The 24,529-nt window shown below is 43.9% G+C and overlaps 1 protein-coding gene across 1 annotated transcript in view; it reads left to right on the plus strand.

The window, feature by feature from the left end:
- The first annotated feature begins 357 nt into the window (after positions 1-357).
- KIAA1671 (KIAA1671 ortholog) overlaps positions 358-24,529 on the plus strand; it is a 66,373-nt gene continuing 42,201 nt past the window's right edge. Inside the window, exons 1-4 of the mRNA XM_059485009.1 lie at positions 358-493; positions 20,615-20,743; positions 21,010-22,627; positions 23,202-23,295. Coding sequence (XP_059340992.1) covers positions 21,063-22,627; positions 23,202-23,295 — 1,659 coding nt within the window. The 5' untranslated portion in view covers positions 358-493; positions 20,615-20,743; positions 21,010-21,062. The remainder of the gene's footprint in view (positions 494-20,614; positions 20,744-21,009; positions 22,628-23,201; positions 23,296-24,529) is intronic.

Raw genomic sequence — 24,529 nt, forward strand, 5'->3', positions numbered from 1 at the left:
AGTAAAATAATCCTGACACACCCCACATTTTCCAGCCCTACCCACGCCCAGCCGCTGTCCCTCGGGACGGCGGTGCCGGGACTCGAACCCGCGGCCCCGAGCGGAGCAGGTGGAGCGGGGCGGAGCCAATCGCGGCCGCGCTGCGCGGAGGAAGCCCCGCCCACGGCCCGCACCGCGCGGTCACCATGGCAACAGCGGCGCTTCCCGCGGGGCCCCGCGGCCGCCGGGGCGAAGGGGCCGGACCGGCACCGGGGCGGGACATTCCCGCCTCCCGCCGCCCTCCCGCCGCCTTCCCGCAGCCCCTCGCTCCGGGGAAGCGCCGAGGGACGGCCCCCTGCCCGCCCCGCCCCCGGCCGTGCCCGGCCGCCGCTCGCCGCCCGCCGCCGCCGCGGGGGAAAGGCCGCTGCGCGCCCAACTTCACTCCAAGCAACTTCCCCGGTGCGGCGGAGCCGGCGCCCGGTTTGGCGGAGCGAGCAGCCGGTGCTTCGGCTGGGTGAGTGCTGCTGGGTAGGACAAAGGCGGGCAGTGCTCGCTCAGCCGTGGGGCCGGCACGGGAATCGCTTCCCCGCTTCCCCGGGGGTGCCTCGCCCGCCTCGAACGGGGAGCGGGTCCCGTGCCCGGGGTGCGCTCGCCGCTCCCGCATGGCCCGAGCCCCGCTGCCGGACCGCCCGGCTGCTCCTTCCTCACTGCGTCAGACCGAGGGCTGCTGTCCTCGAGGGTTAAAAAGAAAAGAAAGGAAAAGCCCCCCTCTAAAAAAGCCCCGTGGTTCCGATTCGGCGGCTGGAGGTGGGGAGGGCTTGTAGGTGGTTTTTGGTGGACGGTGGTGTTGCTCGTGGCGCTGAGGATTAGAGCGTAATTTTGTAATCCACGCGGGCTGCAATTATCTGTTCCTCTCTGGATTAGGGATGATAATGTGCTTGGAGGTCTTAAATGGACAAATAAAGATGCTCCCCGTTTCTCCCCCCCGGTTTACAGCCGGGCGGCGGCTCCTTGGGCAGAGCAGGAAGGATTCAGGCTTTCCCCAGAGCGGTATGTGACTCCTTAATGCCTTGGATTTTGGGAAATATATAATCTGCTCGTTAAAATTACTTGGAAGTGCCAGTTTAAAGTCATCATGCTGCTTTTGAATTGAAGATGCACATAGCTTTGTTTGTTGGCATCGTGTGTGCATAGAATCTCAGCATAGTTTGGGTTGGAAAGGATTTTAACCTCATCTCATTCCAACCCCCCTGCTAGGGGCATGTATTTTTGTTTTGGAAGCACTTGGGCGGACAGATTTGTGTCGTTCTGGTGATGCGCAGCTCATTTGTTAATTTTCCCTCCTAACTCCAAATCCAAGCGATTTATGTGAGCACGGAGAGACCTGGAGTGCTGCTTGTGGGTGGAAATAGCTGCTCCAAAAGATCACGTGGAGGTCAGTTCCTTGAATTTGCACGGAGTTCTGCGCTCGGATTTGGGAGGGAGCAGCGCTGGGATTGTGGATGGGTGAAGCTAATAGGTGAAATCCCAGAATTTCCTGTGCGGTGCTGCACGGAGCCGGGTGGAAAGCTTTGCCTTCCTGAGCCTGCCTGCAGCATTGTTGCTGTTCTTGCCTTTCTCCCGTCTGGAGGTGGGAGATTAATCCCGTGGATTCAGGTATTGACTTGACTTCTATTTCTGTGGCGTAATCCGGGCGATTCTGATTTGTGTGCGAGGAATGGGATTAGGGGAAATCGCACTTGGCAGATGGCAGAGCTCTTCTGTGCCATTAGGAGATATTGTAACCTTTGATTATACCTGCAGGTCTGGTAACAGAGCTCAGGCTCTTTGGGGTTTGGGAATAGAATTCCATTCCAGCTCAAATATTGCTCATGATGAATTACTGGGATCGCGTTAAAGGAGCTGCAGCAAACAGAAATTGATGTTTTGTCCAAACTGGTGCTTTACTCCGGGGTGGTAATTGCAGGCAATTTTCCTTGTCTGCTGAGGGGTAAACTCTGTTTCCAGGGTAACTGAGGTACTTTTTTGCCAGAGCTGAAGGTTGTTGGCATTTTCTTTTCCTGGTCTCTCCTCCACAAACCAGAAGGATTTGCATCTTTCTAACGACCACGTAAAAATGGGAGTTTTCTTTGTTTTCCTGTGACGTTTGCAGGGTGTGTAGGGAAGCAGACAGTTGTGTGGCAGAAATGCTAATAAAGCTGCCTGGCAGCTTAATCCAGGTAAAGACTTTCTCAGGAAAAAAAAAAATCTATCAAGAATTTATAAACTTTTCCCCTCATTTTTTTCGCTAACATTTTCTTTGCAATGTGCTCTGCCTTTTCCTGTAAGAATTATCAAAGATCTTTATTATTAAGTAAAGCTATAAAGCCTTTGTGCTTCAGGGTAGTTAAGGAGGTTGGAATCCTATTTAAATAGATGTTGTAGCCTGTAATTCCCTTTTGATAGGTGTAGAGTTTATTGAAAATGGGTGTGTAAACTTTTCCTCTGTTTCAGACAATGCCCTGAGCTAATTCTAAGCTAAATCTTTCCTTCCCAATGTACAGAAGACACAGAACCAAGTCACTCTGGAGAGTCACAGTATGGAAAGTCCCTAAAAGGAGGCAAAGTCTAGGACTGTTTCCAACTGGTATACTTTGGTTTGTCATTTTTTTGCTGTCTCATTTTATATGTGGCAGTAAAGGGCGTGCATGGCCCCAGCCCCAGGGTTGTGCTCACGCTGCAGTTCTGGAGCTGCTGCTCTTATGGCAGGAGAAAGGGCACAGTCCCCCATCTGTGCTGCTCCTGACGAGATAACCAGGGATTCAGAAAATTTCCATGGCTGATGATGAAGCAGTTTTTCTCTCTGCCCTACTCAGGCTTTGTGTAGCTGCAGGATTTCTTTTTTATTTTTGTTTAATTCCATTTTCAGCCATGTGCAGCACCATCACCTTGGGTGTTAATTGAGCCCCTTAAGTGTGCAGACTCCTGTGGCAGTGGCAACAAGCTTCCCAAATACCTGATTTCTTCCAAAGGGGGAAAAAAACCCCAGTTACAACTTGGAAACAGGCTTTACTGAAAGCAGGAATTTCAGACTTTGTGCTTCATAAGTTTCCCAGCCCTTCCTGCCCCGTGTGCCCAAGGTGACATTCAGAGCACATGTGAAAGAAGCAAGTCCTGACCAGCAGGTCCCAGGTGGATGGAGAGCTGAGGTATTCCTGCTCCTGGGATTCTTTGCACAGCTCTGTGATTTCGCTTGGGTGTTGTCCTGGACTCTGCTCCATTCAGCACTCATGTTTCTCTGGCTATTAGATAATTTTGAAACCAGTCCTGTCACCTGCCCTCTCTTTGGCACGTGTTTGGTTAGTGCAGAGTGAAAAAGGAGCTCAGTCTCTGTGGTAATGAATGTGTTGCTCTTCACTCCCTGGTCCTTGCCCTGCAGTTATTCCCTGTTTGGTTGTTGCTCATGGAGCTTCCTCCCTTCTGGCAGATTTTCCAAGTAACCTGTGAATCAAATTGATTTGATTTCTCTGTCCTTGAGTTTGTAAACAGAGATAAGAAAACGTCCCACAGTCTTGAAAATTCTGGTGTAGATTTGCTTGTGGGGAGTGCTGTGCAGATCAGGGACAGGGCTCAAGATCACATTGGAGAGGATTTCCCTGAATGTGTCAGCTGGGGACAACTTACAGATGTGACTTCCTCTCCTGGCTGCTCATGTGCTTAAAAATCATGCTGGTTTCTTATTGGGCAGCTTCATAGATCAATATATTTCTCTAAGCCTTGGTGTGATTTCTCAAATTGACACTCCACAAAAGTTGGTAGCTTGGCACTGTCCCTACCCAGGGAAATGTCCTTTGGCAGTGCACTGGTCATGCTGGATAGTTAGTGAAAAATTTGCCTAGTAAGAGGGTGTGTCTAAATTGGAGTGTTCTGCATCCATTTATGTGTAATGTTGCTGTTCTTTCCTTATTTTCAAGCTGTTTATTTCCATGGAATGTTTTCTTGCATGAGGTTTGAAGTCTTTCACTTCCTGAGCTGGGTCAATGTTCATGATGCAGTGCTGCAGCCTTTCTGCTAATTGATTTTATAAATTTATTTATTTCTTATGGTAAGTGCAGCTTGCTCAATTTTCAAGTGGGAAGCAGCATTTGGGGAGGAAGGGACCATTCCAGTGAATCCTTTATGGAGCAGCAGATCCTGCTGCGTGCTGTGGGCTGCTTGGAAAAGTGAGACTGAAATAAATGCTCAGTCCTGCAAGCCCAGGCATGAGGCTTGTGGTGATGCTGTTGTGAGCCCAGTCTGTATCACTGGTTTGTGTTTGGTGCACAGGGGTGACTGGAACCTGGGAATGTTGCAATGCTTTTAGGTGTGTTTTTAGTTTTGTGTGTAAGAATTGCCCAAAGGCATTGTAGGGCAAAAGCCACAGATTTTTTGCTTTTGCTTCAGAAATCTCTTGAAGTATAGAGTGCCTGCTTGTTGGTAGTAGGGTTTGCAGTGTAAACCACTGTGTGGTTGTCTGGAGCTTGCAGCCAGAGAGACTGGAATAATAGCATCAGGAGAGCTGAGGAATTCTCTCCACAGCAACCAGTCTTGAATCCTAATCACGGCCCTCAGAGTGACCACAGGCTTGGTAGGTTTAACAGCTTCACTGGGAGACTCCACGCTTGACAAACTCGAGATGCACCTGCCCTAGGCAGCTGGGTGTGCAGACTTTTCCTAAAAATGTTCAGGAATTGGCTCTTGGGTTGCCTGGATATGTGTTTTCAGTGAGATTTGACTGCTGATTCCAAGGAGATACTCTTCTTGCTGGGTCAGAAGTGAAGTTGGTTCTCTGTTCTCGTGTCCTTCATTGACTCTCTGTGAGACTGAAGGACATCCATGAACTTCTGAACTCTCAGGGCATTCTTTTCAAGCCGTGTTCCAGGAATAATTAAAATATTTACAAGTAACAAAGCCAGAGCAAGTCAATTGCTTTTTGCCTTGAGAGAGCTTCTATAGGTGAAGAGGACTTCCCATGTATTGAGTTCTGTTAACTGGCAAGAAAACCAAATTCTTATGAAAACCTGGATATTGAGTGTTGCTAAAACATACTAAATTTAGTGTGGTGACTGTTTTATCTATTTTCAGCTATTGCTTAAAAAAACTCCCTAATGTTTCCCTTTTATTCTCGTGATTGGTATGACCTGAACATCTGATCACAAAAGGATATTTAAGTCTACTGGGTGATGATTTTCCTCAGGCCCAGGCTTAAAGAATTCAGACTCTTAAAATTAAGCTGTTTATGGGAGCATACTTTATCTTTAGATTCTTTTCTCAAATCAAGGAGGTTTATTTTCTTGGTTCCCACTCTCTTTGTTCTGGGAATATGTAATGCTGGAATTTCTGCAAACAAAAACACTTTCAAACAGCTTGGGGATATTTTTCAGTGCATCTGTATAAATAGGAGATCGTTAATACATTTTTTTGCAGTTCCTGAATGCCTTACACTTATGGTGAGACAATGGGAGTTGAGTTTTCTTTTTATGCTCTTCATCTCTACAAAACACGCTCGAGGAGAGGAAATTAATGTTTTCTGAGGGTTGTGTGATTGTGGTGATGCAGCTTGAGCAGTCCAGGGCACAGAGAGGGTTATTATCCAAAACACTGCTTGTTTGTGGTTGAGTCATGTCCAATGAGCACACACTTAAACATTGGGGATGGGGGGATCTGGGCCCTTCTAAAGCCACTTACAGAGCTTGTTCATTAAAAGTTCTTACCAGAATTAAGTGCAAAACTTCCAGTTTTGGGCTAGAGTAAAGCCTCTGCTTGCCTGAAAGGAGATAGTGTTGATCTTGGAGCAGTGTGAGAACTGAAAACTTCTTACTATTGTAGTAATTACGAGTCAGGATGGTCATTAGGCTGGTGTAACGAGCAGGAAAAGATAACAATTCGGTTGCTGGAGGTTTGGTGTCTCCCCAGTTTTCACTTGGAGGGGAGAAGCGTGTGCGCTCCAGCAGCTCCTCCAAAGAGCGATGCCACAGCTTTGGATGGAGTAAGGCTCGTCCTACTGCTCGCAGTTAGATGGGCTTTAATGTGGGCAGGGAGGAGATCCGAGCCTTATTTCCAGGTCAAAACACCCCTTTCATTCGGCTGGGAATTGCCAGGAGCCGAGTGGGCTGTTAGCTCCAGCTCCGGGCTTGACCCAGTTCCTGCACGGAGCTCCGGACGGGCAATTCCAGCTCTGCTGCAGGGACATGCATGGCAGAGAGAGAGAGAGGAAAAAGGACTTTGCTGCATTCTGTTCTTTAAATCTTAACTATGTGGGTTTAGTGCTTTGGGGAGGAGGTGAAAGAGTGAAGATGCTCGGCCTGTACTTCGTTATTTTTCATTTTGGTAGTTATCCTTCATATCCCTTCCTACCTCTTTCCAGGGGTAGGAAGCTGCCAGTGTTTTAGTGAAATGGATGAAAATCAGAGGATTTGTGTGTGCTTTTAGTGCTGCAACATTGTTGCCATACACAGCAGCCTCTTCTGTTTATATTTTCATAGTGACTGTTTTTGTAATCACAGTATTGGTTAAATATGTGCTTTCAGTGCCTTTCAACAAGTGATGTTCATAAACGTCAACTTCTAAAACTGGTTATTCCTGCCGTTGTAAAATGAGGACCCATCGTTATTTTACAGTTTGAAAGGCACGAACAGGAGCGGAATTTTAAGTTTGTCTTTATTTTGCTCTTTTAATGAGCCCAGCCTTGAGCCTGTGCTGGGCTTGGCTGTCTCAGTGCAGCCGTAGCACCGAAGGCTCCTCGCAGGGAGGGAGTTGTGCCAACATTTAGGAGGGATGTTTATCTGCTGGGACTATGTTCAACCATACAAGGCTTTCCATGGACAAAGCTGCCTCATCCATAACGAGCCCAGCAAAGCAGGATTTAAAACAGAGTCGGAATTTCTGGCCACTGCAACTGTTTGATATTTCATGAGAACACTGGGAATTCTTCATTGACCCAAAGGAGCACAACAGGCCTTTCTGCTGGAGCTGAGCAGCACGGCTGGCTCGCTCCCTAACTGAGGGACCTTACAGAAATGTCACTGTTGTTATTGTTGTCAAACAGTGTCTTACTGTATTGGCACTACTGAATGTCAAATATTAGTGTAATCTGTCATTAGAATGTTTTCAGCAACATGACGGCTGCAGAGTTAGCTAAATACCATCCTGTTCCTGCTGCAAACATGGTGCAGAGTGGGTTTTTTGCATGTTTGAGCAGCAGTAGCAGTTCTGTCCAAGAGAAGCTGTGGCTGCCCCATCCTTGGAAGTGTTCAAGACCAGGTTGGACAGGGCTTGGAACAACCTGGTGTCCCTACCCATGGCAGGGGGTGGAATGAGATGAGCTTTAAGGTCCCTTCTAACACTTATCTTCTATATTAGATATATTCATTTATCCAAGTCGTATTAGATATTTCTAAAATGTATGGATTTATGTGTCATAGTTCTTGCAAGTCATCATAATGTTCAGTTAATGTTCTTCACAAAATGAATATTTAAAAAAAATAATTAAATCACTGCAGCTCTGTGGCTGCTGTCTGCTAAGGAGAGATTAAATGAATCACTCTGAGATTCATTTAATCAGAGTTTCCAGTACAACTTCAGGTCTTTGTTACTCTCCTAAGCACAGTTTTAGTCACTGTTCCTGTGTGGATGTGGCGGCTGCTGGAGAGGTCTCCACGTGTCTGACCTGCTCTCACCTGACAGGGCAGTGATGTTTCCTTGGGTAAATCACAGCACCCATTGGAAATGCTCATCAATAGTTGCAGGTCAGCATTTCAAGAAGGTCAGGGAGGCTGCTTCTGCTTTCTGCCTCGTGAGCATTATGCTAATTCAGTCGTTAAACATATTGGAATTGTGCTTCCTTTTGCTTCTGCAGAGCTTGCAGATTCCATGGGAGCCTTTTCCCTGTGCTCGGAGCAGAGAGGGTTAGTTTTGGGCAGGGAGAGGTTTTCTTGTAGCCTGTGTTGTAGTCACACACAGGGAATGTGGCTGTAGGTCTGTGTGGATCTGTTCTTCCTGTGAAATATTTGCTTGAATAGTGTCACTGTCATGTTGGTGCTCATGCATGAGGAGGAAATTGAAGGGAGATGATGGAAACCTTAAGATGAAATACATATTTTCCTCTCCCAAAGGCACTTTGCTGAAGCACCTGTGTAACTTAGGCCCCATTAGTGACACCTCTGAGGAACCATATTGAGCCTTTTCTCCTTTATTTGTTCTTAAATGCTGGGAATGTGTTTGTGGAAAGTGCCTGTTGCAGGGGGTGGAATGAGATGAGCTTTAAGGTCTCTTCTAATGCTTCTGTTCTTCTATAATACATATATTCATTTATCCAAGTAGTATTAGATACTTCTAAAATGTATGGATTTATGTATCATAATTCTTACAAGTCATCATAATGTTCAGTTAATGTTCTTCACAGAATGAATATTTTGAAAAATAGTATTGCTTCCAGCACATGTAGAATGTTCAGAGATTATTTGTGCTGTGTGTGTGATCTATGTGTAAAGTAATGATCGCACAGAACATTCTTTGTTGATATTGGACTGTTGCACACAATGTACAAAGCAATTGATCTGGAATCCAGGTTTGTTCTACTGTAGATTTATGGCTGGCTGAGATGGTTTTTTCACAGGCTTGGCTCTGTAAGGAGCAGGTTCATACATTTTTCAAATTGTCTCCAGAATTTTTGTTTCACTTCCATTGAGTTTATTTTATTTTTAATTTAACAGCTTTCATGTCAGATTTGCACGCTTCAAAAATGCTGAAAATGGTTACTTTAACCTTAAGCTTTTTCCATCTTTGTTCATCTTGACTGTAGAAGTGGTTGTGGTCTCTTCTCTGTCATGTCTTGTCTAATAACCGTGGAAAGCTGGGCTTGAACTGAGCTCCCAAAACCCAGGGTTGGAGCTGCTCACAGAGAGAATCAGCACCACAATTTGTCAGATCTAATGGCTCTGCTCCTGCTCACATCTGGGCTGAAGGCTGGAGTGAAAAACTTGTTAAGGCACGAGTGTATATTTTAAAATATATAATTAACAGCAGGTTGTTTATAACTGTTTACCAATGTGCAAGACAGTGTTTGTAGTAGGTTGGACTGGCTTTTATTAAACTTCAGAATCTGTGGCGTTTATCACTTTGCTGCAGAGCAGACAGGCCACACTCTGCCTGAGCACTGGGCAGGTTTGGTCAGGCACAGCTCTTCCAGCCTGCCTGGCTGCTTTTTATTAATGCTGATTTTTGAACACTTTGGCTTTTGAACCTGACTTTGGGGAGGAGAAGTCATCAGGCTGACCAGGGCAGTTCCTGGGCAGAGTTTGTGTCCAGTAGTTCACACGGACCTTTTGTCTGTGGTTTGCTGGTTGATTCATATGTGATGAAACAAAGTGAAAAAATTGCCCAATCTTCTTCACTGAGCAGGTGTCTCCTGTTGGCTCATCAAGTCTCAAAGCTGCAGATTACTAGAAAATGAAAAGAAATTAAATTTTGTGCCTAAGTCACTTCTGAAGTGTCCTTCACCAGCTGCTGTCTTGTGAAAAATGTTGGGACATGTGAATCTTTAATTTCCTTTCCAACTTTGCCTCTTCACATTCAGTTCCTTGGATTGGTGTGGCTCCTGTTTGTCTCAGGTGGGATTCCTGCTTCAGAAATTCTTGATGCAGTGCCAGTTTTTATGACAAGTTTATGGCACCCTTTGAACTTGCAGATCTATACCAAAAAGGCCAGCCAGGGAGTTGGCGCAGCAGATTTCTCAGCAGCTGCAGGACTTGCTGTGCCTCTTGAGGCTGGTGAGTGTCTCTGCCTTCCAGAGGCCTCCAGTGCTGTTAACAGTGACCACAGCGGGATCAGTGGGTCATCCTTCACTGTGGGGCTTTGTGGGGACAGCCATGAGAGCTGAGGAGCTGGGAGAACTCAGTGTATCGTGGTTTTAAGTCAAATTTCAGTCCAAGGATCCTTCTTTGTAATAACTTTAGAAGGGTGTTTCCAAATTCACTGTGAGATCGTTTTCAGGTTACTAAATCCCTTCCTTGGATATGCTCTGAGAAGCTGGGATCAGGTGCCAGGGCTGCTGTAATTGTGGTGTGAGTGTGGCTGGGTGGGGGTGATTTGAGGGAAGCTTCATGGTCTGGCTGCTCATGGGCAAATGAGTGCTCATGTTGAGGCACTCAGGTCTGGATGAACTGGTGAGGAAAACCTGTGATCTTTCACTCCTCCTGATTTTTGTGAGATGCAAAATATGTCTGTGTCAGCTATTTATTATTACCCTGCCTTAAAATGTAAGTGGTATCTACACTGGGCCATCAGTTTCAAGTGTTTTCATGTTACTCTTCTATCTTCATTTTGATGTTTAAGTGCTTCTCTGCTCTCTGTGCTTAAAACTTCCCAGAAAGTTAAAAAGCCCCCAGGGTTCACTTGTGGTTAAAGATGCCCTTCTGTGCCAAAGCTGTGAGTGTGGTTTGAGCAGCCCTGGGGTTCCCTGGGCCTCCTGTCCCTGTGCTGGGGATGTTCCACACCAGTGCTTGTGCACATCCAGGCACTCCCAGGTTCCCAGTGCCACCATTTGGATTTCAGAGCTGGGTTTTTCCCACTCCAGCTATTTCTTTTTCTTTCACCCCCCCCTCAATAAATACATTAATGTTTGTAGTGCCTGAACTGTTGTCTTTCAATTAATAGGCATTTTTTCCCCTTCTGTGCTTTCTCAAGCATGTAGGGAGCTGGAGGAGATTGTTTAGTACTCACAAAGCTTTTGGATGGTGTACGTGTTATCAATAATTCATTACAGGCCTTGATTTTGCTGAATAATGTTGTGTTTCTGAAGAACAAGGTAGTGTACAATGCATGTGCAGGCTTGTTGCTGTCAGAGTTCTTGGCTTAAACATCCTTTTGTTCAGAAATGAGGAGAAATGCAGCATCACTGCTCTGGCTCACACACGACCCTCTGTGTTCTGTTCCATTCCTGGGGCTTTAGGGGAAGAGGAAGCTCCTTTGTGAATTTCTGGTAACAATGCCCTGCTCACAGGCAACCAAAGGAGCACTTGTACAGGCTGGCAGTACCCAGCCAGTGATTCTGAGCTGGGCATTTGCATTAATGTGGGGAACAAACCTATTTCCTGCATATGTGAAAAGCCAGATGTGCCCACTGAAGGGAAAAGAGGAGCCTTATCATCAAGGCAGCAGCAGCAGCTCCTCTGGCACAGCGTCAGGCTGTGTTGACAGAGCAGGTTTGTTCTGGGTGTGCAGCTCAGGGCAGTTTATTGATGGCTGGCAGGAGGAGGCAGCACCCTGCTGCAGCACCATGTCCTACCTGACTTAATGCCAGGCTCGGTGCACAAGGAAGAGATCAAAGAGCTGTTGGAACACTGGGAGCAACCTGAAAGGCAAAAGAATTTCATGTCTCAGTGTGTTCAGGGCAGAGGGTGACATAAGGGATTTTGGCTCAGGGAATGATATATGCCACCAAGTATCTGGCTTTTATAACAATATTTTATTTGACTCAGAATAGATCCACCCATCTCTCCTTAGTCCAATGCTTGTTTCACTATCTGTGAGACAGGAGTGGAAATGGTAAATCTGAGGGTCATGTCCATTCGATCTGAATGAGTTTTAATGGCTCCATCAGTATCTTGAAAGGCATAACTGGAGTAAAATTAATCCAATTTCATACTGTTAATAATTTTCCTGTTCCAAGTTGGGTCATCTTTTCTGTGAAGTGCTTGAATTGCTGCTGTGGAGCAGAGGATGGAGGTGCTGCCTGGGAGATGGAGCTGTGTTGTTTATTAGTGCCAGCTCTGCCAGTCTTTTGTCACAGTGCTTGTCTCCTGCAGCAGTCCCAGGGAGATCTCCTTATCTACAGCTTTCCAGGCTTCATCTTCAGGGCAGAGGTTGTTGTGACTCAGAGGAGCAGGCTTTGAAATTGTTCATTTGTTCAAGAGCAGAATCATCTGTTCCTGGGAATCACCTGGTCCAGCCTCTGTTTATCTGCCATGCAGCTGCAGTTCATTTCCACAGCAGTGCCTGGTACAAGTATTTTGGGCTCGAGTGTATTTGCTTGTTGAGTGAACTCAACTACGTGCTTATGCTGTGACTAATCAAATATCTGCAAGGTGGAATGATGATGGACTGAGTGGAGAAATTGCTGTGACAGAGTGTTGGCTCTCTGTTTTGATAGAAAATGTGTCATTAGCAGCCAAATCAAAAGCTGTTGAACACAGAGCTTTTTGCATATGATTTTTTTAAGATCACAAGCAGCAAACCAGCCATCAGAGAAGACATCTGAAGGCAGAGCTGTGAGAGCTGAAGCAGCACATAAATATTCGTATCAAGGACGTGCAGTGACAGTTTTGCCCAGATCTCCCAGAGAGGCTGTGGAGTCTCCCTCAGTGGAGTTATTCCAGAGCCATGTGCTCTGAAATGACCCTGCTTGAGCAGGAAGATGGGACCAGATGACCTTCTGTGGTCCCTTCCAGCCTGAGGCAGTGATCATGTGATTCCTTTTAGTCCAGGTGAAAGCTTAGGAGCAGTGTAATCTATTGCAGCATCTCTGCTCTGGGTGTTTTATCAGTAGCTGCCACGTGCTCTTTGTGAATGAGTCTTTGCTGGCGACTGTGCAGCTTCCAAATGTGTCTGTCAGGAAAAGTACAGGTATAAAAATAATGCACTGTAAACCTGCTTTCTTCTTTTTGCAGAAGCAGAGGAATGTTAATTCTTACCCCTTGGATACACGTTAGTCACCATAGCTATGTATACACATATATAATTTTTAATATAATGATTTTGGTCTTCTAGACCATTACTCTATTTCCTTTGTCCTCCAGTTTTATGGGTTCAGGTTTCTCCAGATGGTTAAACTGTTGAAGTGATTTCAGTGTGTTCAAGATCATGCTCTAAGGCCAGTAACCTTAAGTTTTCTGGTTGAAACCACTTTTTTTTCTCCCCATATGGCCATACCTTAATTAATTTTTCAGCACTCAGATGAATGTATGAAGGGCTCAGTATTTATAAATTCGTCCCGGTGACCCCACATCAATCACAGGACAGCTTGAGCTGGTTATACTTTCTGAAGGTGGTTTACTGTGCCAGGCCACAAATGCGTTTTTCCAGCGCTGGAAATCCATTAGAATTTGAGGAGGCAGATCAGAGGATTAGGGGCTTTGTCCTTCTGACACAAAAGCACCTGCTGTGCACGAAGGCAAGCAGGAAATGTCTTCTCACCTCATGCTATTTCTGTGTGACAGTGACCTTCAGAGGCTGGCTTTGTGTGGAGAGATCCTTCCCCTGATTCCTGCCTGGGAGCACAGGGCCATGGGTCAGCTTTATTTCTGAAGGCTTCAAAGTGCTGTGGAGGCACTTGCCTATTTTTGTAACAAGTAGGTGGATTTTTTCAATAAACCAAAGCCCACGGATCTGCTTCACTCAATCCTTTGACTTGAATTCCTCAGCAGGTTAGCCAAGCCCTGTCTCCCAGGGGAGTGCTGCACCTCCCACAATTCACATGAGCTTTGGTGTCCCCATGCTGGCCGCCAGGCTTAGCAAGGTGCTGCAGGGCTGTTTTTACTCATCAAGGAGTCCCAATGTCAGTGTCCAAGTACTGTTTTGGGAGGAAACTGCCCCAATTATATCATTGCTGCTTTTAAAAGCATTTGCAGCAGCTGGTGGCTCTGAAGGCAGCGAATTAAACAAAGTCCAGTGGTGATATATCCTTGTCCTGTCAACTCTGAGATCAAACAGTTGTCCTTCCCTTGTTGCCAAGAGGATGAGAAATATGCACAGTTACAGTAAATATTTCCAGGTGTGGGTGGTCTCTAAGCTCCTTTTACTGCTGGAACATGGTACGGAGCGTGGTGTTGCGGAGGGGAGTATCAAATGGAAGAATGCCAAAGTTGTTTTTCAATCCCATATTTCTGTCTGTGCTGCAGCTGGTTCATCCATCTCCTTGCACTCCTTCAGCTGTGTCCATGGTTTGCCTGCCAAACGAGAGCATTCCCACCCAGAGCTGGAGCCTCTGGAGAAACACAGCCCTGCCTCAGTTCTGGGGCTTTGGAAAGCGCTGCCTGCTCGAGGTCAGAGGGATCAGTAGCTGCCTGATGTATTTCTGAAACCGTAATGAGCCAAATTTCACCTTTTTAAAGCAAGGTCATGAAGAAAATACACTCAAAGGACGCATAAATAAATTAGATTTTGATTAATTCCATCATGTTCAGGATGTGTAGCATAAGATATGAAAAGGAGAGTCAGGGATTTAACCCATTCCTTCAGGATCTGTGCAGAAAAAATGAACTCTAGCCAAAATTTATTTAAAATACAGTTAAAAGTGAAGTTAAGCATCCTTCAACAAGAAGACCGTGTTGCAATTAGCCAGCAGGAAGGTCCATGATGATTTTGAAAAGGTATGAGGAGAAATTTGCCAAATTGCAAATTCAAGTACCCACCCTCTACTGTGTCCAGGACATGACCCCTTTGACCTTTGGGAGCTGCAGATAAAATAAAATCCTCCCTGAAACAACCAAACATCTTCCTGGAAGAGCCTTAATTTGACTTATTAATCTTTTTTCAGTTCCACAGTCAGTTTTTCTTGCTTGTAGCCAAACCTGATTATTAATATTTTATCTGGCACGCAATGCAGTTGTTTCTGGAATGTCTTTTTTTTTCTTGCTGAACTGCATGGGGAGGTTATTTGCAGGTCTTGATTGTGGTTTAAAAGCATTTGCAAGGATGAAAGCTAAAAGAACATTAGCAGGAGTTGAAGCTGACCACAAAAGCAAAGGTTTGATGAGAGAAGCAAACAGAACAGCATTCTGCTGGGAATACCCACCTTCTGCACAAACACACTTTTAGCCTCACTTCAGCCTTATCCCATAATTCATGTTTTGCTGCAGAATGTCATCCTTAGCTGGCAGAAATCAGGATTTTGCTTTTATTCCTTATTTCAACTGCAAAAGAATTGGACTTTCTGAAAATACCCACCCAGTAATGAGCTGGGTGGAATCCCTTGTGTGGAACGCTGGAAGTAAAAGATGATTCACACAGGAGAGTGAGGATATGCAGCTTCTGGTACCAAAAAACTGGTGATTCACCAACATTTAATGTAATTTTCATTTGGTTGGGTTTTTTTTCCCTACCTGAGACTTGAGGGAGTTTCAAAACAAATTAAGCCTACTGTGAATCTGGAAAGGGAAGAGAGTTTCCTCTGAAACTGTCAATGAGAGGGTTGGGGAGAAGGAAATGGTGGAAGGTTGGGGTGTGATGAGGCAGTTGTGCAGGTCAGAGGAAATGCCAAACGTGTTCTGTCAGTCCCTGGGCTCCTGAGGGATCTCTTGAGTAGAACACAGTGTACAAAAAGGAAAATCTCCAGCCAAGACCTGGCTTGGACAAAATCTTGACCAAGGTGTTGGCCTGAGTTGTTTGTAGAGCAGTGGTCATTGCCCCTAAACCCAGTGCAAAAATTTTTGGAGGTGGATACCCAAAAAATGGGTACTTGATACTAAATCTATGGTAGCAAATGGTTCCTTTCTAAAGGGTAATATTCTGAAGCTGTTTTCTAGAAAGAATTGGAGCAATCTGCCCTTTTTGTACATTAATCCTGGTGGGTTATGTTTTATATGTGAGACACACTCATTTTTATGAAAATAGCACAGACTGACAGCTGTGGAAACAGATTATTACATGTAATTTTTTACCCACATCATTCTCTCCAGACACATCTGTCTCATAAATTCAAGGAAATTTGGAGGATGACTCCCTGTGCCCCACAGCCATCATGATGCATTCTGTCCTGGTTACACACAGCAGCGTTTTGCTGTTGAATCCTGCTCTACCATAAATTAATCACAGAATCCCAAACTGATTTATGTTGGGAGAGTCAGGGACAGCTTCCATTAGCCCAGGTTGTTCCAAGCTGTGTCCAACCTGGCCTTGGACACTTCTAGGGATGGGGCACCCTGTGCCAGGGCCTTTCCACCCTTACTGTGTTTTCCTGAATCCCTGTTTCAGCTGATTGTCCAGCTACATCAGGAATGTGATTTAAATTCATACTGGCCATTCCAGTGTATTTAACATAGAATTTTTGCTTTACTAAATAACTATTACAGCCTCTATGGGGCCAGCTCGAATTACTGAAACTGCTATTCTATAATTTGTTAACATTTTAACCAATCTTTGCGGCATGGAGATTAAAATACAAGGTGTAAAGTTCTCACCGTGGGATTGAGGTGGCAGCACTTAATGGAAAGAATGGTTGGAAATGTTGCAGCTCTTGAGTGCAGCTGCATGGGGGTGAAGCTCTGGCAGGTGATGATCGTTATGCAATTGTACTGGCAGGAGCAATTAGAGATTTACAAGTGCTTGTAAATGCTGCTATTTATAGGATGGACACTTTATTTAACAAAATGCTAATCTTTTCTGCAGTGGGAGGAAATGTCAGAGTGGAGTCTTTCATCCTTGGGTTGGGACTGGACTGGAATGTCCAAAAGAGCAGCGCTTAGTTCTTTTTGTAAAAGAGAAGAACTAGAGATTTCCAAGAGACTTGGACATGGGAAATGGAGGAAGGATATTTTGAATTTTGCAATACTTTGGAATTCTAATATCAGTGGTCTGTGGGGCTTTGCAGATCTATCTGGCTTGTGAGATTTGGAATATGTAGTTTTAATTCTCAGCCTTCTAGTTTTCATTATTGAGAAGCAGAACTGAGTTACTGTGAATCTGGGAAAAATATAATTTAAATGCATTTTATTAGCTGTTTTTAATTTGTGAATAAACTTAGCCAGGCAAATTAAAAACTAGAGCCATTATGAAAGTATTTTTGATAATCTCTCCCTTTAAGAGACCCTGAATGTCCTCTTAAATACTAGGGATGGATCCCACTACAGTGAATAATAACCTGAATCAGGCTTAAACCCAAAAATAGAAAAAGCCTGCTTTTTACTGAATTAGTTTCATGATCTACTTGGTTATGAAAGTTTCAGAATAAGGTTTTTTGTGTTATTTTTGTTGCACTGTAGTAAGTTATATTCTTGTCATCACTCACACTCGTACGTGCACAGTAAGTGATGGGATCTCCTCTGTTAATTCTTATTTAATCCAATCAGCACCTCTCCAAGGGCAGGAAGCAGCAGAAGGAGGATTTCTGGGGAGAACAGACAGGGATTGCTGCAGACTGACCCCAGGGTTCGGTCAGTGAGGACAGGAAGGAGAAAGGAGAGAAGAAAAATGTTTGTAAAGACTGAATCATTTTAGACAGTGGGGCAACCTTTTGTAGGAGGGATGAAATAAACCTTGGTTTATGGTCATTGCTTCCAGTAGCTCCTGTGGCGTGGGGAATGCACAGAATCATGGAATCCCAGACTGGTTTGGGGTGGAAGAGTCTTTAGAGATCATCCAGTCCCAACCTCCCAGTCATGGACAAAGCCATGTCTTCAGGAGCTGCTAATATATGTTATTATACAAAATTCTTTGTGTATCTACACAATAAGGGAGTAAATTTTTTATACTGGAAGCAGATTTGCTGATAAAGTTGTATATAAAGAAGAAAAACTTCATGTTTATTAGGTAATTTTCTATGGAGTATTTTTAGTGGGTATTTGCTGCTGGAGCCAGGCTTTCTGCTTGATCTCCATGTCATAAACATATTTGGTTTTGTTTTTTGTTTGTTTGGGTTTTTTAATAGCAGAGACATTTTCTTAGTGGAATTTTTATGCTTTCCACCCTTAGAGAAGACAGATGGACTTGTTTATCTGCTGCGAGGTTCAGGGCCAGATTATAGATAATTTTGCTTTGTGTCATTTAAAACATTCTTGTTTCTGAGCGAGGAAGTTGGCAACAGTCACGTGATTCATGGTGGAAAAATTATCTGCAGGCTGTTGCTGTTGCCTTAATAGGCTTAAAGGAATTAGCAGTGATGTAAATAATAGTTGTGTGTGTGTGTGGTGGGTGGGCAAGTGCCAAACCGAGGGCGTGTTTGGGGTGAAGCCCTTCCCCAATGATCTTCTGCAAAAATAACCCTGTGAAGTGAATAATCCAGTTTTGATTTCTTACAGAGAAATTGTTGATGATTTTTTGTCATGATTTTTAATTAAAAATGCAGGCAATACACGAGGCATTAAGATTTGAGGGGGCCTGGAGCGGTGTTTGCATTTTGCATCTCTGTTGCCACCCTGTGGTGGCTCAGCTTGGCCCAGGAAAAATAAAAAATCTCAGTCACAGGTGTTTGGAAGCTGAGGAAGAGGAGCAGCAGGGAAGAGCCAGGCCTTCACATGCCAGCCTTTCTGATAAAAGCAGGAGGATTTCAAGAGACACTTCAGTGCCATTTATAATTTCATTTGTGTGCAGAATGCGCCTGCCACAGCCAAGGGGAGCGTGGGCACTGCTTGGGAGGCATGGAGAGAAGCAGTGCCCAGAAATGGGGATAATGTGCCCAAAAATGGGGACAAGGTGCCCAAAAATGGAGACAAGGTGGCTTTGAGGCTCTGCCACACAGGATGGGGACATGAAGGGGCATCATGGGCAGCTTGGCTGAGGTCAGGGAGGCAATGACATGATGTAGCTGATGGTGAGGGATTTACAACTGTAGTAGTACGATTACAGTAGAATTACTAAATATTAATAGCATCTGAAATCCTCCTGCAGTACAATTTACAGTTGATCTTTATAAATTGCCCCAAATTTTGTACGTTGCCAACTGGACTAGAGGTATTTTATTATGAAAGAAGCAGGTTTATCTAAAACAAGATATGTTTCAAAACTGAGACGCAGTGTCTAGTGTATGTTACACTTGGCATTGATGGCATGATTCCTCTTTATCAAGTGTAATTGTATCAAGGAGCTTTATCATTTTCAAAATTGGGTGATTATTTTTTCCACTAAATTTTTGTTATTTTTCCAACGCTTTTCTGTTTGGGGCCATGTATGTGTTATAGGGTATCTGAATTTAAAACATGAAAACTGACTTGGGTAGATGATATAGGGGAAAATGGAGACCTTTAAAGCTGGAGTGTAAAGAAACTGAGGAAGGGGTGAATTTTGTGTTAGGAATATTTGCTGGAGAAGCAAGTTGTACTCTGTTACCAGGGATTAGGTCCCACATTGTAAATTCACTGCCCTGCGTTCCATTGAGGATCAAGTTTTAGTCCATTTAAGAAGCTCTGTGCCCCCTTCTTCTTTTCCAGAGAAACAGGGACTACAGAATGATAGGAGAGAATTTATTCTCAGCTACTGCAAGACCGATGCTATTTTCACAGCTGAATTTTTCCCTTTGCAATGTTGCCTGTGAGCTTCAGCCTCATTCCAGCAAGTTTCCTTTTACAGCACCTCCCAAACCTTTGCATCCTTGGAATGTGAGAGCGTTTCAATCGGATTTTGGTGGCGTTTCTTAGAGCAAGGAGTGGGAGAGAGGGAGGAAGATTTCATGGAGATCTGTGAGATGGTGGAAGGGGCAGCTTGATGTGGATAAGCTGATTGGGTTAGTGGCTATTTTGGAAGGACGAGGTCGTGGACTGGGGAGGAGGGGGATGGCATCAGGGCTAAGTGGTTGAGACAGAACTCCAAGTGGATTGGAAGATGAAAGGGAACGGACAAGGTGAGTGGAGTTCATTCTCCTGCCTGAGAGAGGGAGCACAAGCAGGGACAGAAATAAATCCCTGCAACTTCAGTGCCAGTGTGGGCTAAGTGTGGTCAAGGGAAGCTGAAGGTGAAATAACCACTTCTACAGACTGCAGGCTCAGGAAAGCAAGATCCTGAAAATCCTGGTTGGGTTTTTTTTTTTAATAATCACAAGCATGAAGCTCTGTATTCCACAGAATCTACAAATAAGTTTATTTTCATGGTAAATTCACACAAATATAGGCTCCAGTGAGAAGAGTCCAAAACTGCCCCTTCAAAGGCTGCCCAGAAGAGACAAGAGGGTGGCAACACACATTTGGGCCCCTGGTTATGAAGTACAGTGTGAGTTTTCTAAAAATGAAGAGTATGACAGCTTTTGAAGGAAAAAAAATAATCTAACCTTACATAGCTGCCTGCATCTGCTACGAGTTTAAATATACTTCTGTTAGGAAGGATTCAGGTTACTTCTTGTAGCTGAAATTCTAATTACTGCTGGTTTTCCCACTTCTCTGCAGTAAGAATATAATTAAAGCCAAAGCTCTTCTCCTGCCTTTGCTAGGGAGGTACAAAACTGCTTTGTCATGGTAAAAGTTCCATTTTGATGGAAAATCAGCCTTTTGCAGGTCAGCTGCTCAGGTAGCACTTCACAGACTGCTGCCCCAGAAAAGAGCTTTACAATAGAAAGTAAATTACAGTAATTGAGATTACAGTAATGCAAAGCTCTGTGTTTAACCAGTGATTGACAGCAGTTGAATAGGCAAACAGTCTTACCTGAATGTGGTTTTAACAGCTCAGATTTGGTGTGTCTGTTGTGCTCAGTTATTCCCCCTTCACCTTTCAGTTATACCTTTAATTGGTAATTTCGCGTTGATTTTTTAATGGCTGTTTGAAAAATAAACATTCTTCTGCTTTTTACAGTTGCATGAGGTCACTTTTTCTTGGGAGCCAGCTTTTTCTGCTTAGAATGCTCTGGATTTTTGTCCCACCTGGCATTGTCTGGGTATGTGCCACACCTGAATTGGATTATTTTGTTTATTTGCAGGTGAGGTCTGGGCAGTGTCTCTGGAGTGATCACATTCCCTGTCCTTAATGTGCCCTTGGTGACCAAGTTCTTGTTGTCACTATGAGAAAGAATTCAGGCCCTATGGATTGGTTGCAGCAGGAAATTATGGTAAGTGGGAGCGTGGAAATTTGTAGGATATGTTTATTTCCATTGTATTTGGTTGTTGGGCCAAGTCAGTAAATAATGGTGTTTCTTGCTTTTTTAGAGAAGGAACACTATGTCTTTCAGTGTGATAAACTCTGTGATCAGCATATCTGAAAGGCACCTTAATCTGAGTTTGCTTCCTTGTGAATTTATGTGAGAATGATGTTATTTGATGTTCATGCTGACTCTACATCAATACTTGCATTTTTCTCTTTTTTTTTTTTTTGCAGATTCTCTTTCCTTGCTGGAGTTTTTCACTTCTGTTGAATGTGTAATTCCAACTATGGCAACAAGAGTAGAAATAAATTCTACTTTGGCGTCTTTGACGGCAGTCCCTGACCTAGCTGAGCTCAGGGCTGAGGAGAAGGCACAGCGTGTGTATGTCAGTGTGCTTTCAGATGCCAGCAACAAGGCAAAGGAGGCCTCAGCATCCCTGACTCTGGAAGAGAACAAGAAATTTGGGAATTCCTTGAGATCTGCAACCATGCCCTCGCTGGGATCAAGGCCCAGACTTTTCCCAAAGCCTTTTTGCAAAGAGAAATCCTCGGATACTTTTGCAAACGTCAAAGCGCCCGTCCCAGCGTTCAGATCCAGCAGCATGGTGAGAAAGGCCACTGAGGAAACGTCCTCTGTGAAGGTGTTGAGTGGGAATGTCCCTCCCTTAGTGGACCAGAAAGCCATTGACACTGAAAATCAGGCTGGCAGTGACATGGTGACAAATGTGACATTTTACACAGGCCCCAGTGCCAACACAGTCATTCTGTTTGAGCCAGGGGGCCCTGAGCAGACCAAGGTCCAGGAGAAAAGGGCTCAGGAACGCAGGGGATTCACTGCTCTGCAAAGCAAGGACCTGCAGGGCTCTGTGAAACCAGCAGAGCCACCCAGGAATCCTGATGGAGCTCTCCATAGGCACATGTCATTTTCCTCCAGTCTCAGACCAGAATCCTGGAACTCCCTGAAAACCAGTGAAAAGAAAGATGCTCGTGAGGTTCATCCAGGGGAGAAGAACAATGATGATGTAAATAAGCTCAACAATAAAGTTGATTTCTCTGTGGATGTCCAGCAAAGGGCAAAGCATAGACCAGTGTCTGCTATTTTTCTGGAATCATTAAGAGATCAAAAGCATCACGCTGTGGAAACTTCTGAGGAAAAATCTCCTACAGAGAAATCTGGGGTTAGAAAACCAAGGCCTTTGTCCATGGACCTGACGGCTAAGTTTGAACATAAAGATGTTTCTTCTTGCAAAAAGGCTGGTTCATCCCATGAAAGCAAGGAGAATGTATCCATAATTGCTTTTACTGATGTGGGTAGTCATGATCAGTCTGAAACGGGGCCAAAACACGAAGAAACTGAATTGAATAAAAGCAGTTCTAAAACAAATCTGAAATGCAGTAGTCAGGACATTGGCATCCTGAATAATGGGAAATACACATGGGAAACTAAACTTAAATCGAAAAGTGAACAAATTGAGACAAAACCAGAAATAATAATTAACTTGCATGGTCCTGAAAGAAGCCCTGAAACAACCAGTGAAAACAGAACTAATAAAGGGGGGAAAAGACCAGATCAGAAGGAAACATACACGTTCCTGGGTTGTGAAAGTCCTGCAGCTTCCTCAGAAAAAGAGAATAATATCTTAAGAGGTAGTGTTAAAAAACACATTAGTTTGTTTACATCAGAAAATCCCAGTGCCACAGTGGATCCAGAGTTTCTCCCAGAGAAGGAAAACAGGTGTGTGACCATCCAGCAGAGGATCAAGGAGCTGACAACAGAAAATCCTGAGGTTAAGGGAGGAAATCTGCGCCGCTCGCTGCAGTCACGGCCGCTCTCTGCAGACTTAACCAAGATGTAGGTTACAGAGAAATTCTCTTTAATCCTCTTGGCTTCTTGTTGTTCAGTAAAACTTGCTCTCTCAGTCCAGTAAAAAAAGCTTGATCATTTTGCTTCCACTTAATGTGATTTTTTAAGTATTATTCTTAAGCTCCTTTCCTGCCTTTTTTAATCCGAAAAAGAGAAAATTAAATATATTCTGACAGCAGCTGAAAAAAAAATGAAGCTGTCAATACTGTGACCTTTGCATGTCACTTTAACAGTCAATGAGAGATATTCTAGCTTGTTATGCATATCTAAATCCTCTATTATCAATTGATTATCCTCTATTGTAAATCCTCTGTTATCAAAGATGCATTATTAACAGTATTATTTATATTAACAATAATTAATATTGTTGTATTAATAGTAATAGTTAATATATTTTGGGAATTCCCGTGGTCTAGATACAATTTAACCACCAAATACAATAATTTCTTATGAAATAGTGATATTTCTTCTTTAGGAAATGTAATTTGATGGATAATTTCTACCAGCCTGCTTTGGTAAGAAACCACCCTGCTCATTGACCAGCACCAATCCTTTGTTTTAGGTTTTCAAGTCCAACATCAGGGGGTGAAACAAAGCCTGAGAAACCTGGGGAGACTGGAGCTGACTCGATCCACGACCTGCAGGAAAATCCAAAAGTAAGGAACTGGCAGCAGCTGGCTCTGCAAGGTCCTGTTGTGTGTGGCTTTATCAACCAGTGACTTTTTAATGGGTATGGGGATTATTAGGGCTGACACAACCCCAGTGGATTTGTTGGTGTGAGTTTGTCTTTAGGATGTGCAGAGAAAAGTTCAGGGGTGTTGTGTCAGCTGAGTTTGTGCAGCTCTGTGTGCACACTGCTCAGTGTAAGAGTGCTAGAGAGGGAAGAATATTTTGTGCTCTGTTTTTAAGGGATTTCTGATCCATGAAACCCCAGTGAACTGCCTGTGGCTGTGGTGGGTTTGTGCTACAGTGATTATTGTTTATTTTCTCCAAGCAGAACATTAAGATTGTGCTTTCCTGCATCCATTTTCCAGCTCCTGATAAATCCCAGCCTGGACCTTGGTCAGGCTCCTCAGCAACATTTACCTGAGCAGTTCAGACAACAAAGTGTTCCAGGGAAAATGGGGATTTGCTGTGGAAGCTTTAGGCTCTCTCTGTTTCTAAGCAACACTTCAGTGTTGCAAAACAGAATTTCTCTGGTGACAGTTCTTGGTAGAGGAGATTTAATGTAGTTTAAGGGTATTTGTAATGAGTTCTTATTGGCTTTTTTCCTGTCCGAGATAGGAATATGTGGTAAGGAAAAGCTACAGGTGCAAAGTTTCTGTAGTTCAGTGTTATTTTCAAGGAGAGCAATTTGTTTTAAAAGGAAAATCTTGCATTAATGGAAGTGCTGTTTTCAGAATTTGACAATAAAGTAGGATTAAAGAAATTCCCTGAAGAATATAGTTCAGACTTTAAAATCTTCATTTATAAATACATTTAATGTTAATTTTCTGATGTTCTTTAGGGTTTTTTTTAAGACAATCTTAAGTCAACTCTTGAGGGAATTTAAATTTTAAATTTTAGGACTTGAATAAAAGATTGAGATCTCCTGTAAGATCTCTAGTGTTCTGGTTCCCTTTATTATTTTCATGCTGTGCTTTTTCAGCAAGTGCTATTAAAAATACCATCCTTTAGGATGTTGTTTGTATTTCCTGTGAGTAGATAATAGTGAAGGATTGGTAATAAATATTAATTTCCATCTTTCCTTTTTTACTTCGGCTCATCTTAACATTTCTCATAGCTGAGCATCTCCAGCTGTGATATTTACTCAGATCTTCGTGTTCCTTGCAGTTTGACCATCTTGCTGGTTATTAGTGAGATAATTCTGTAAAAATCAAGATTCAGGAG

Source organism: Ammospiza nelsoni, chromosome 18 (genome assembly GCF_027579445.1).
Source record: "Ammospiza nelsoni isolate bAmmNel1 chromosome 18, bAmmNel1.pri, whole genome shotgun sequence".
Lineage (NCBI taxonomy): Eukaryota > Metazoa > Chordata > Aves > Passeriformes > Passerellidae > Ammospiza > Ammospiza nelsoni.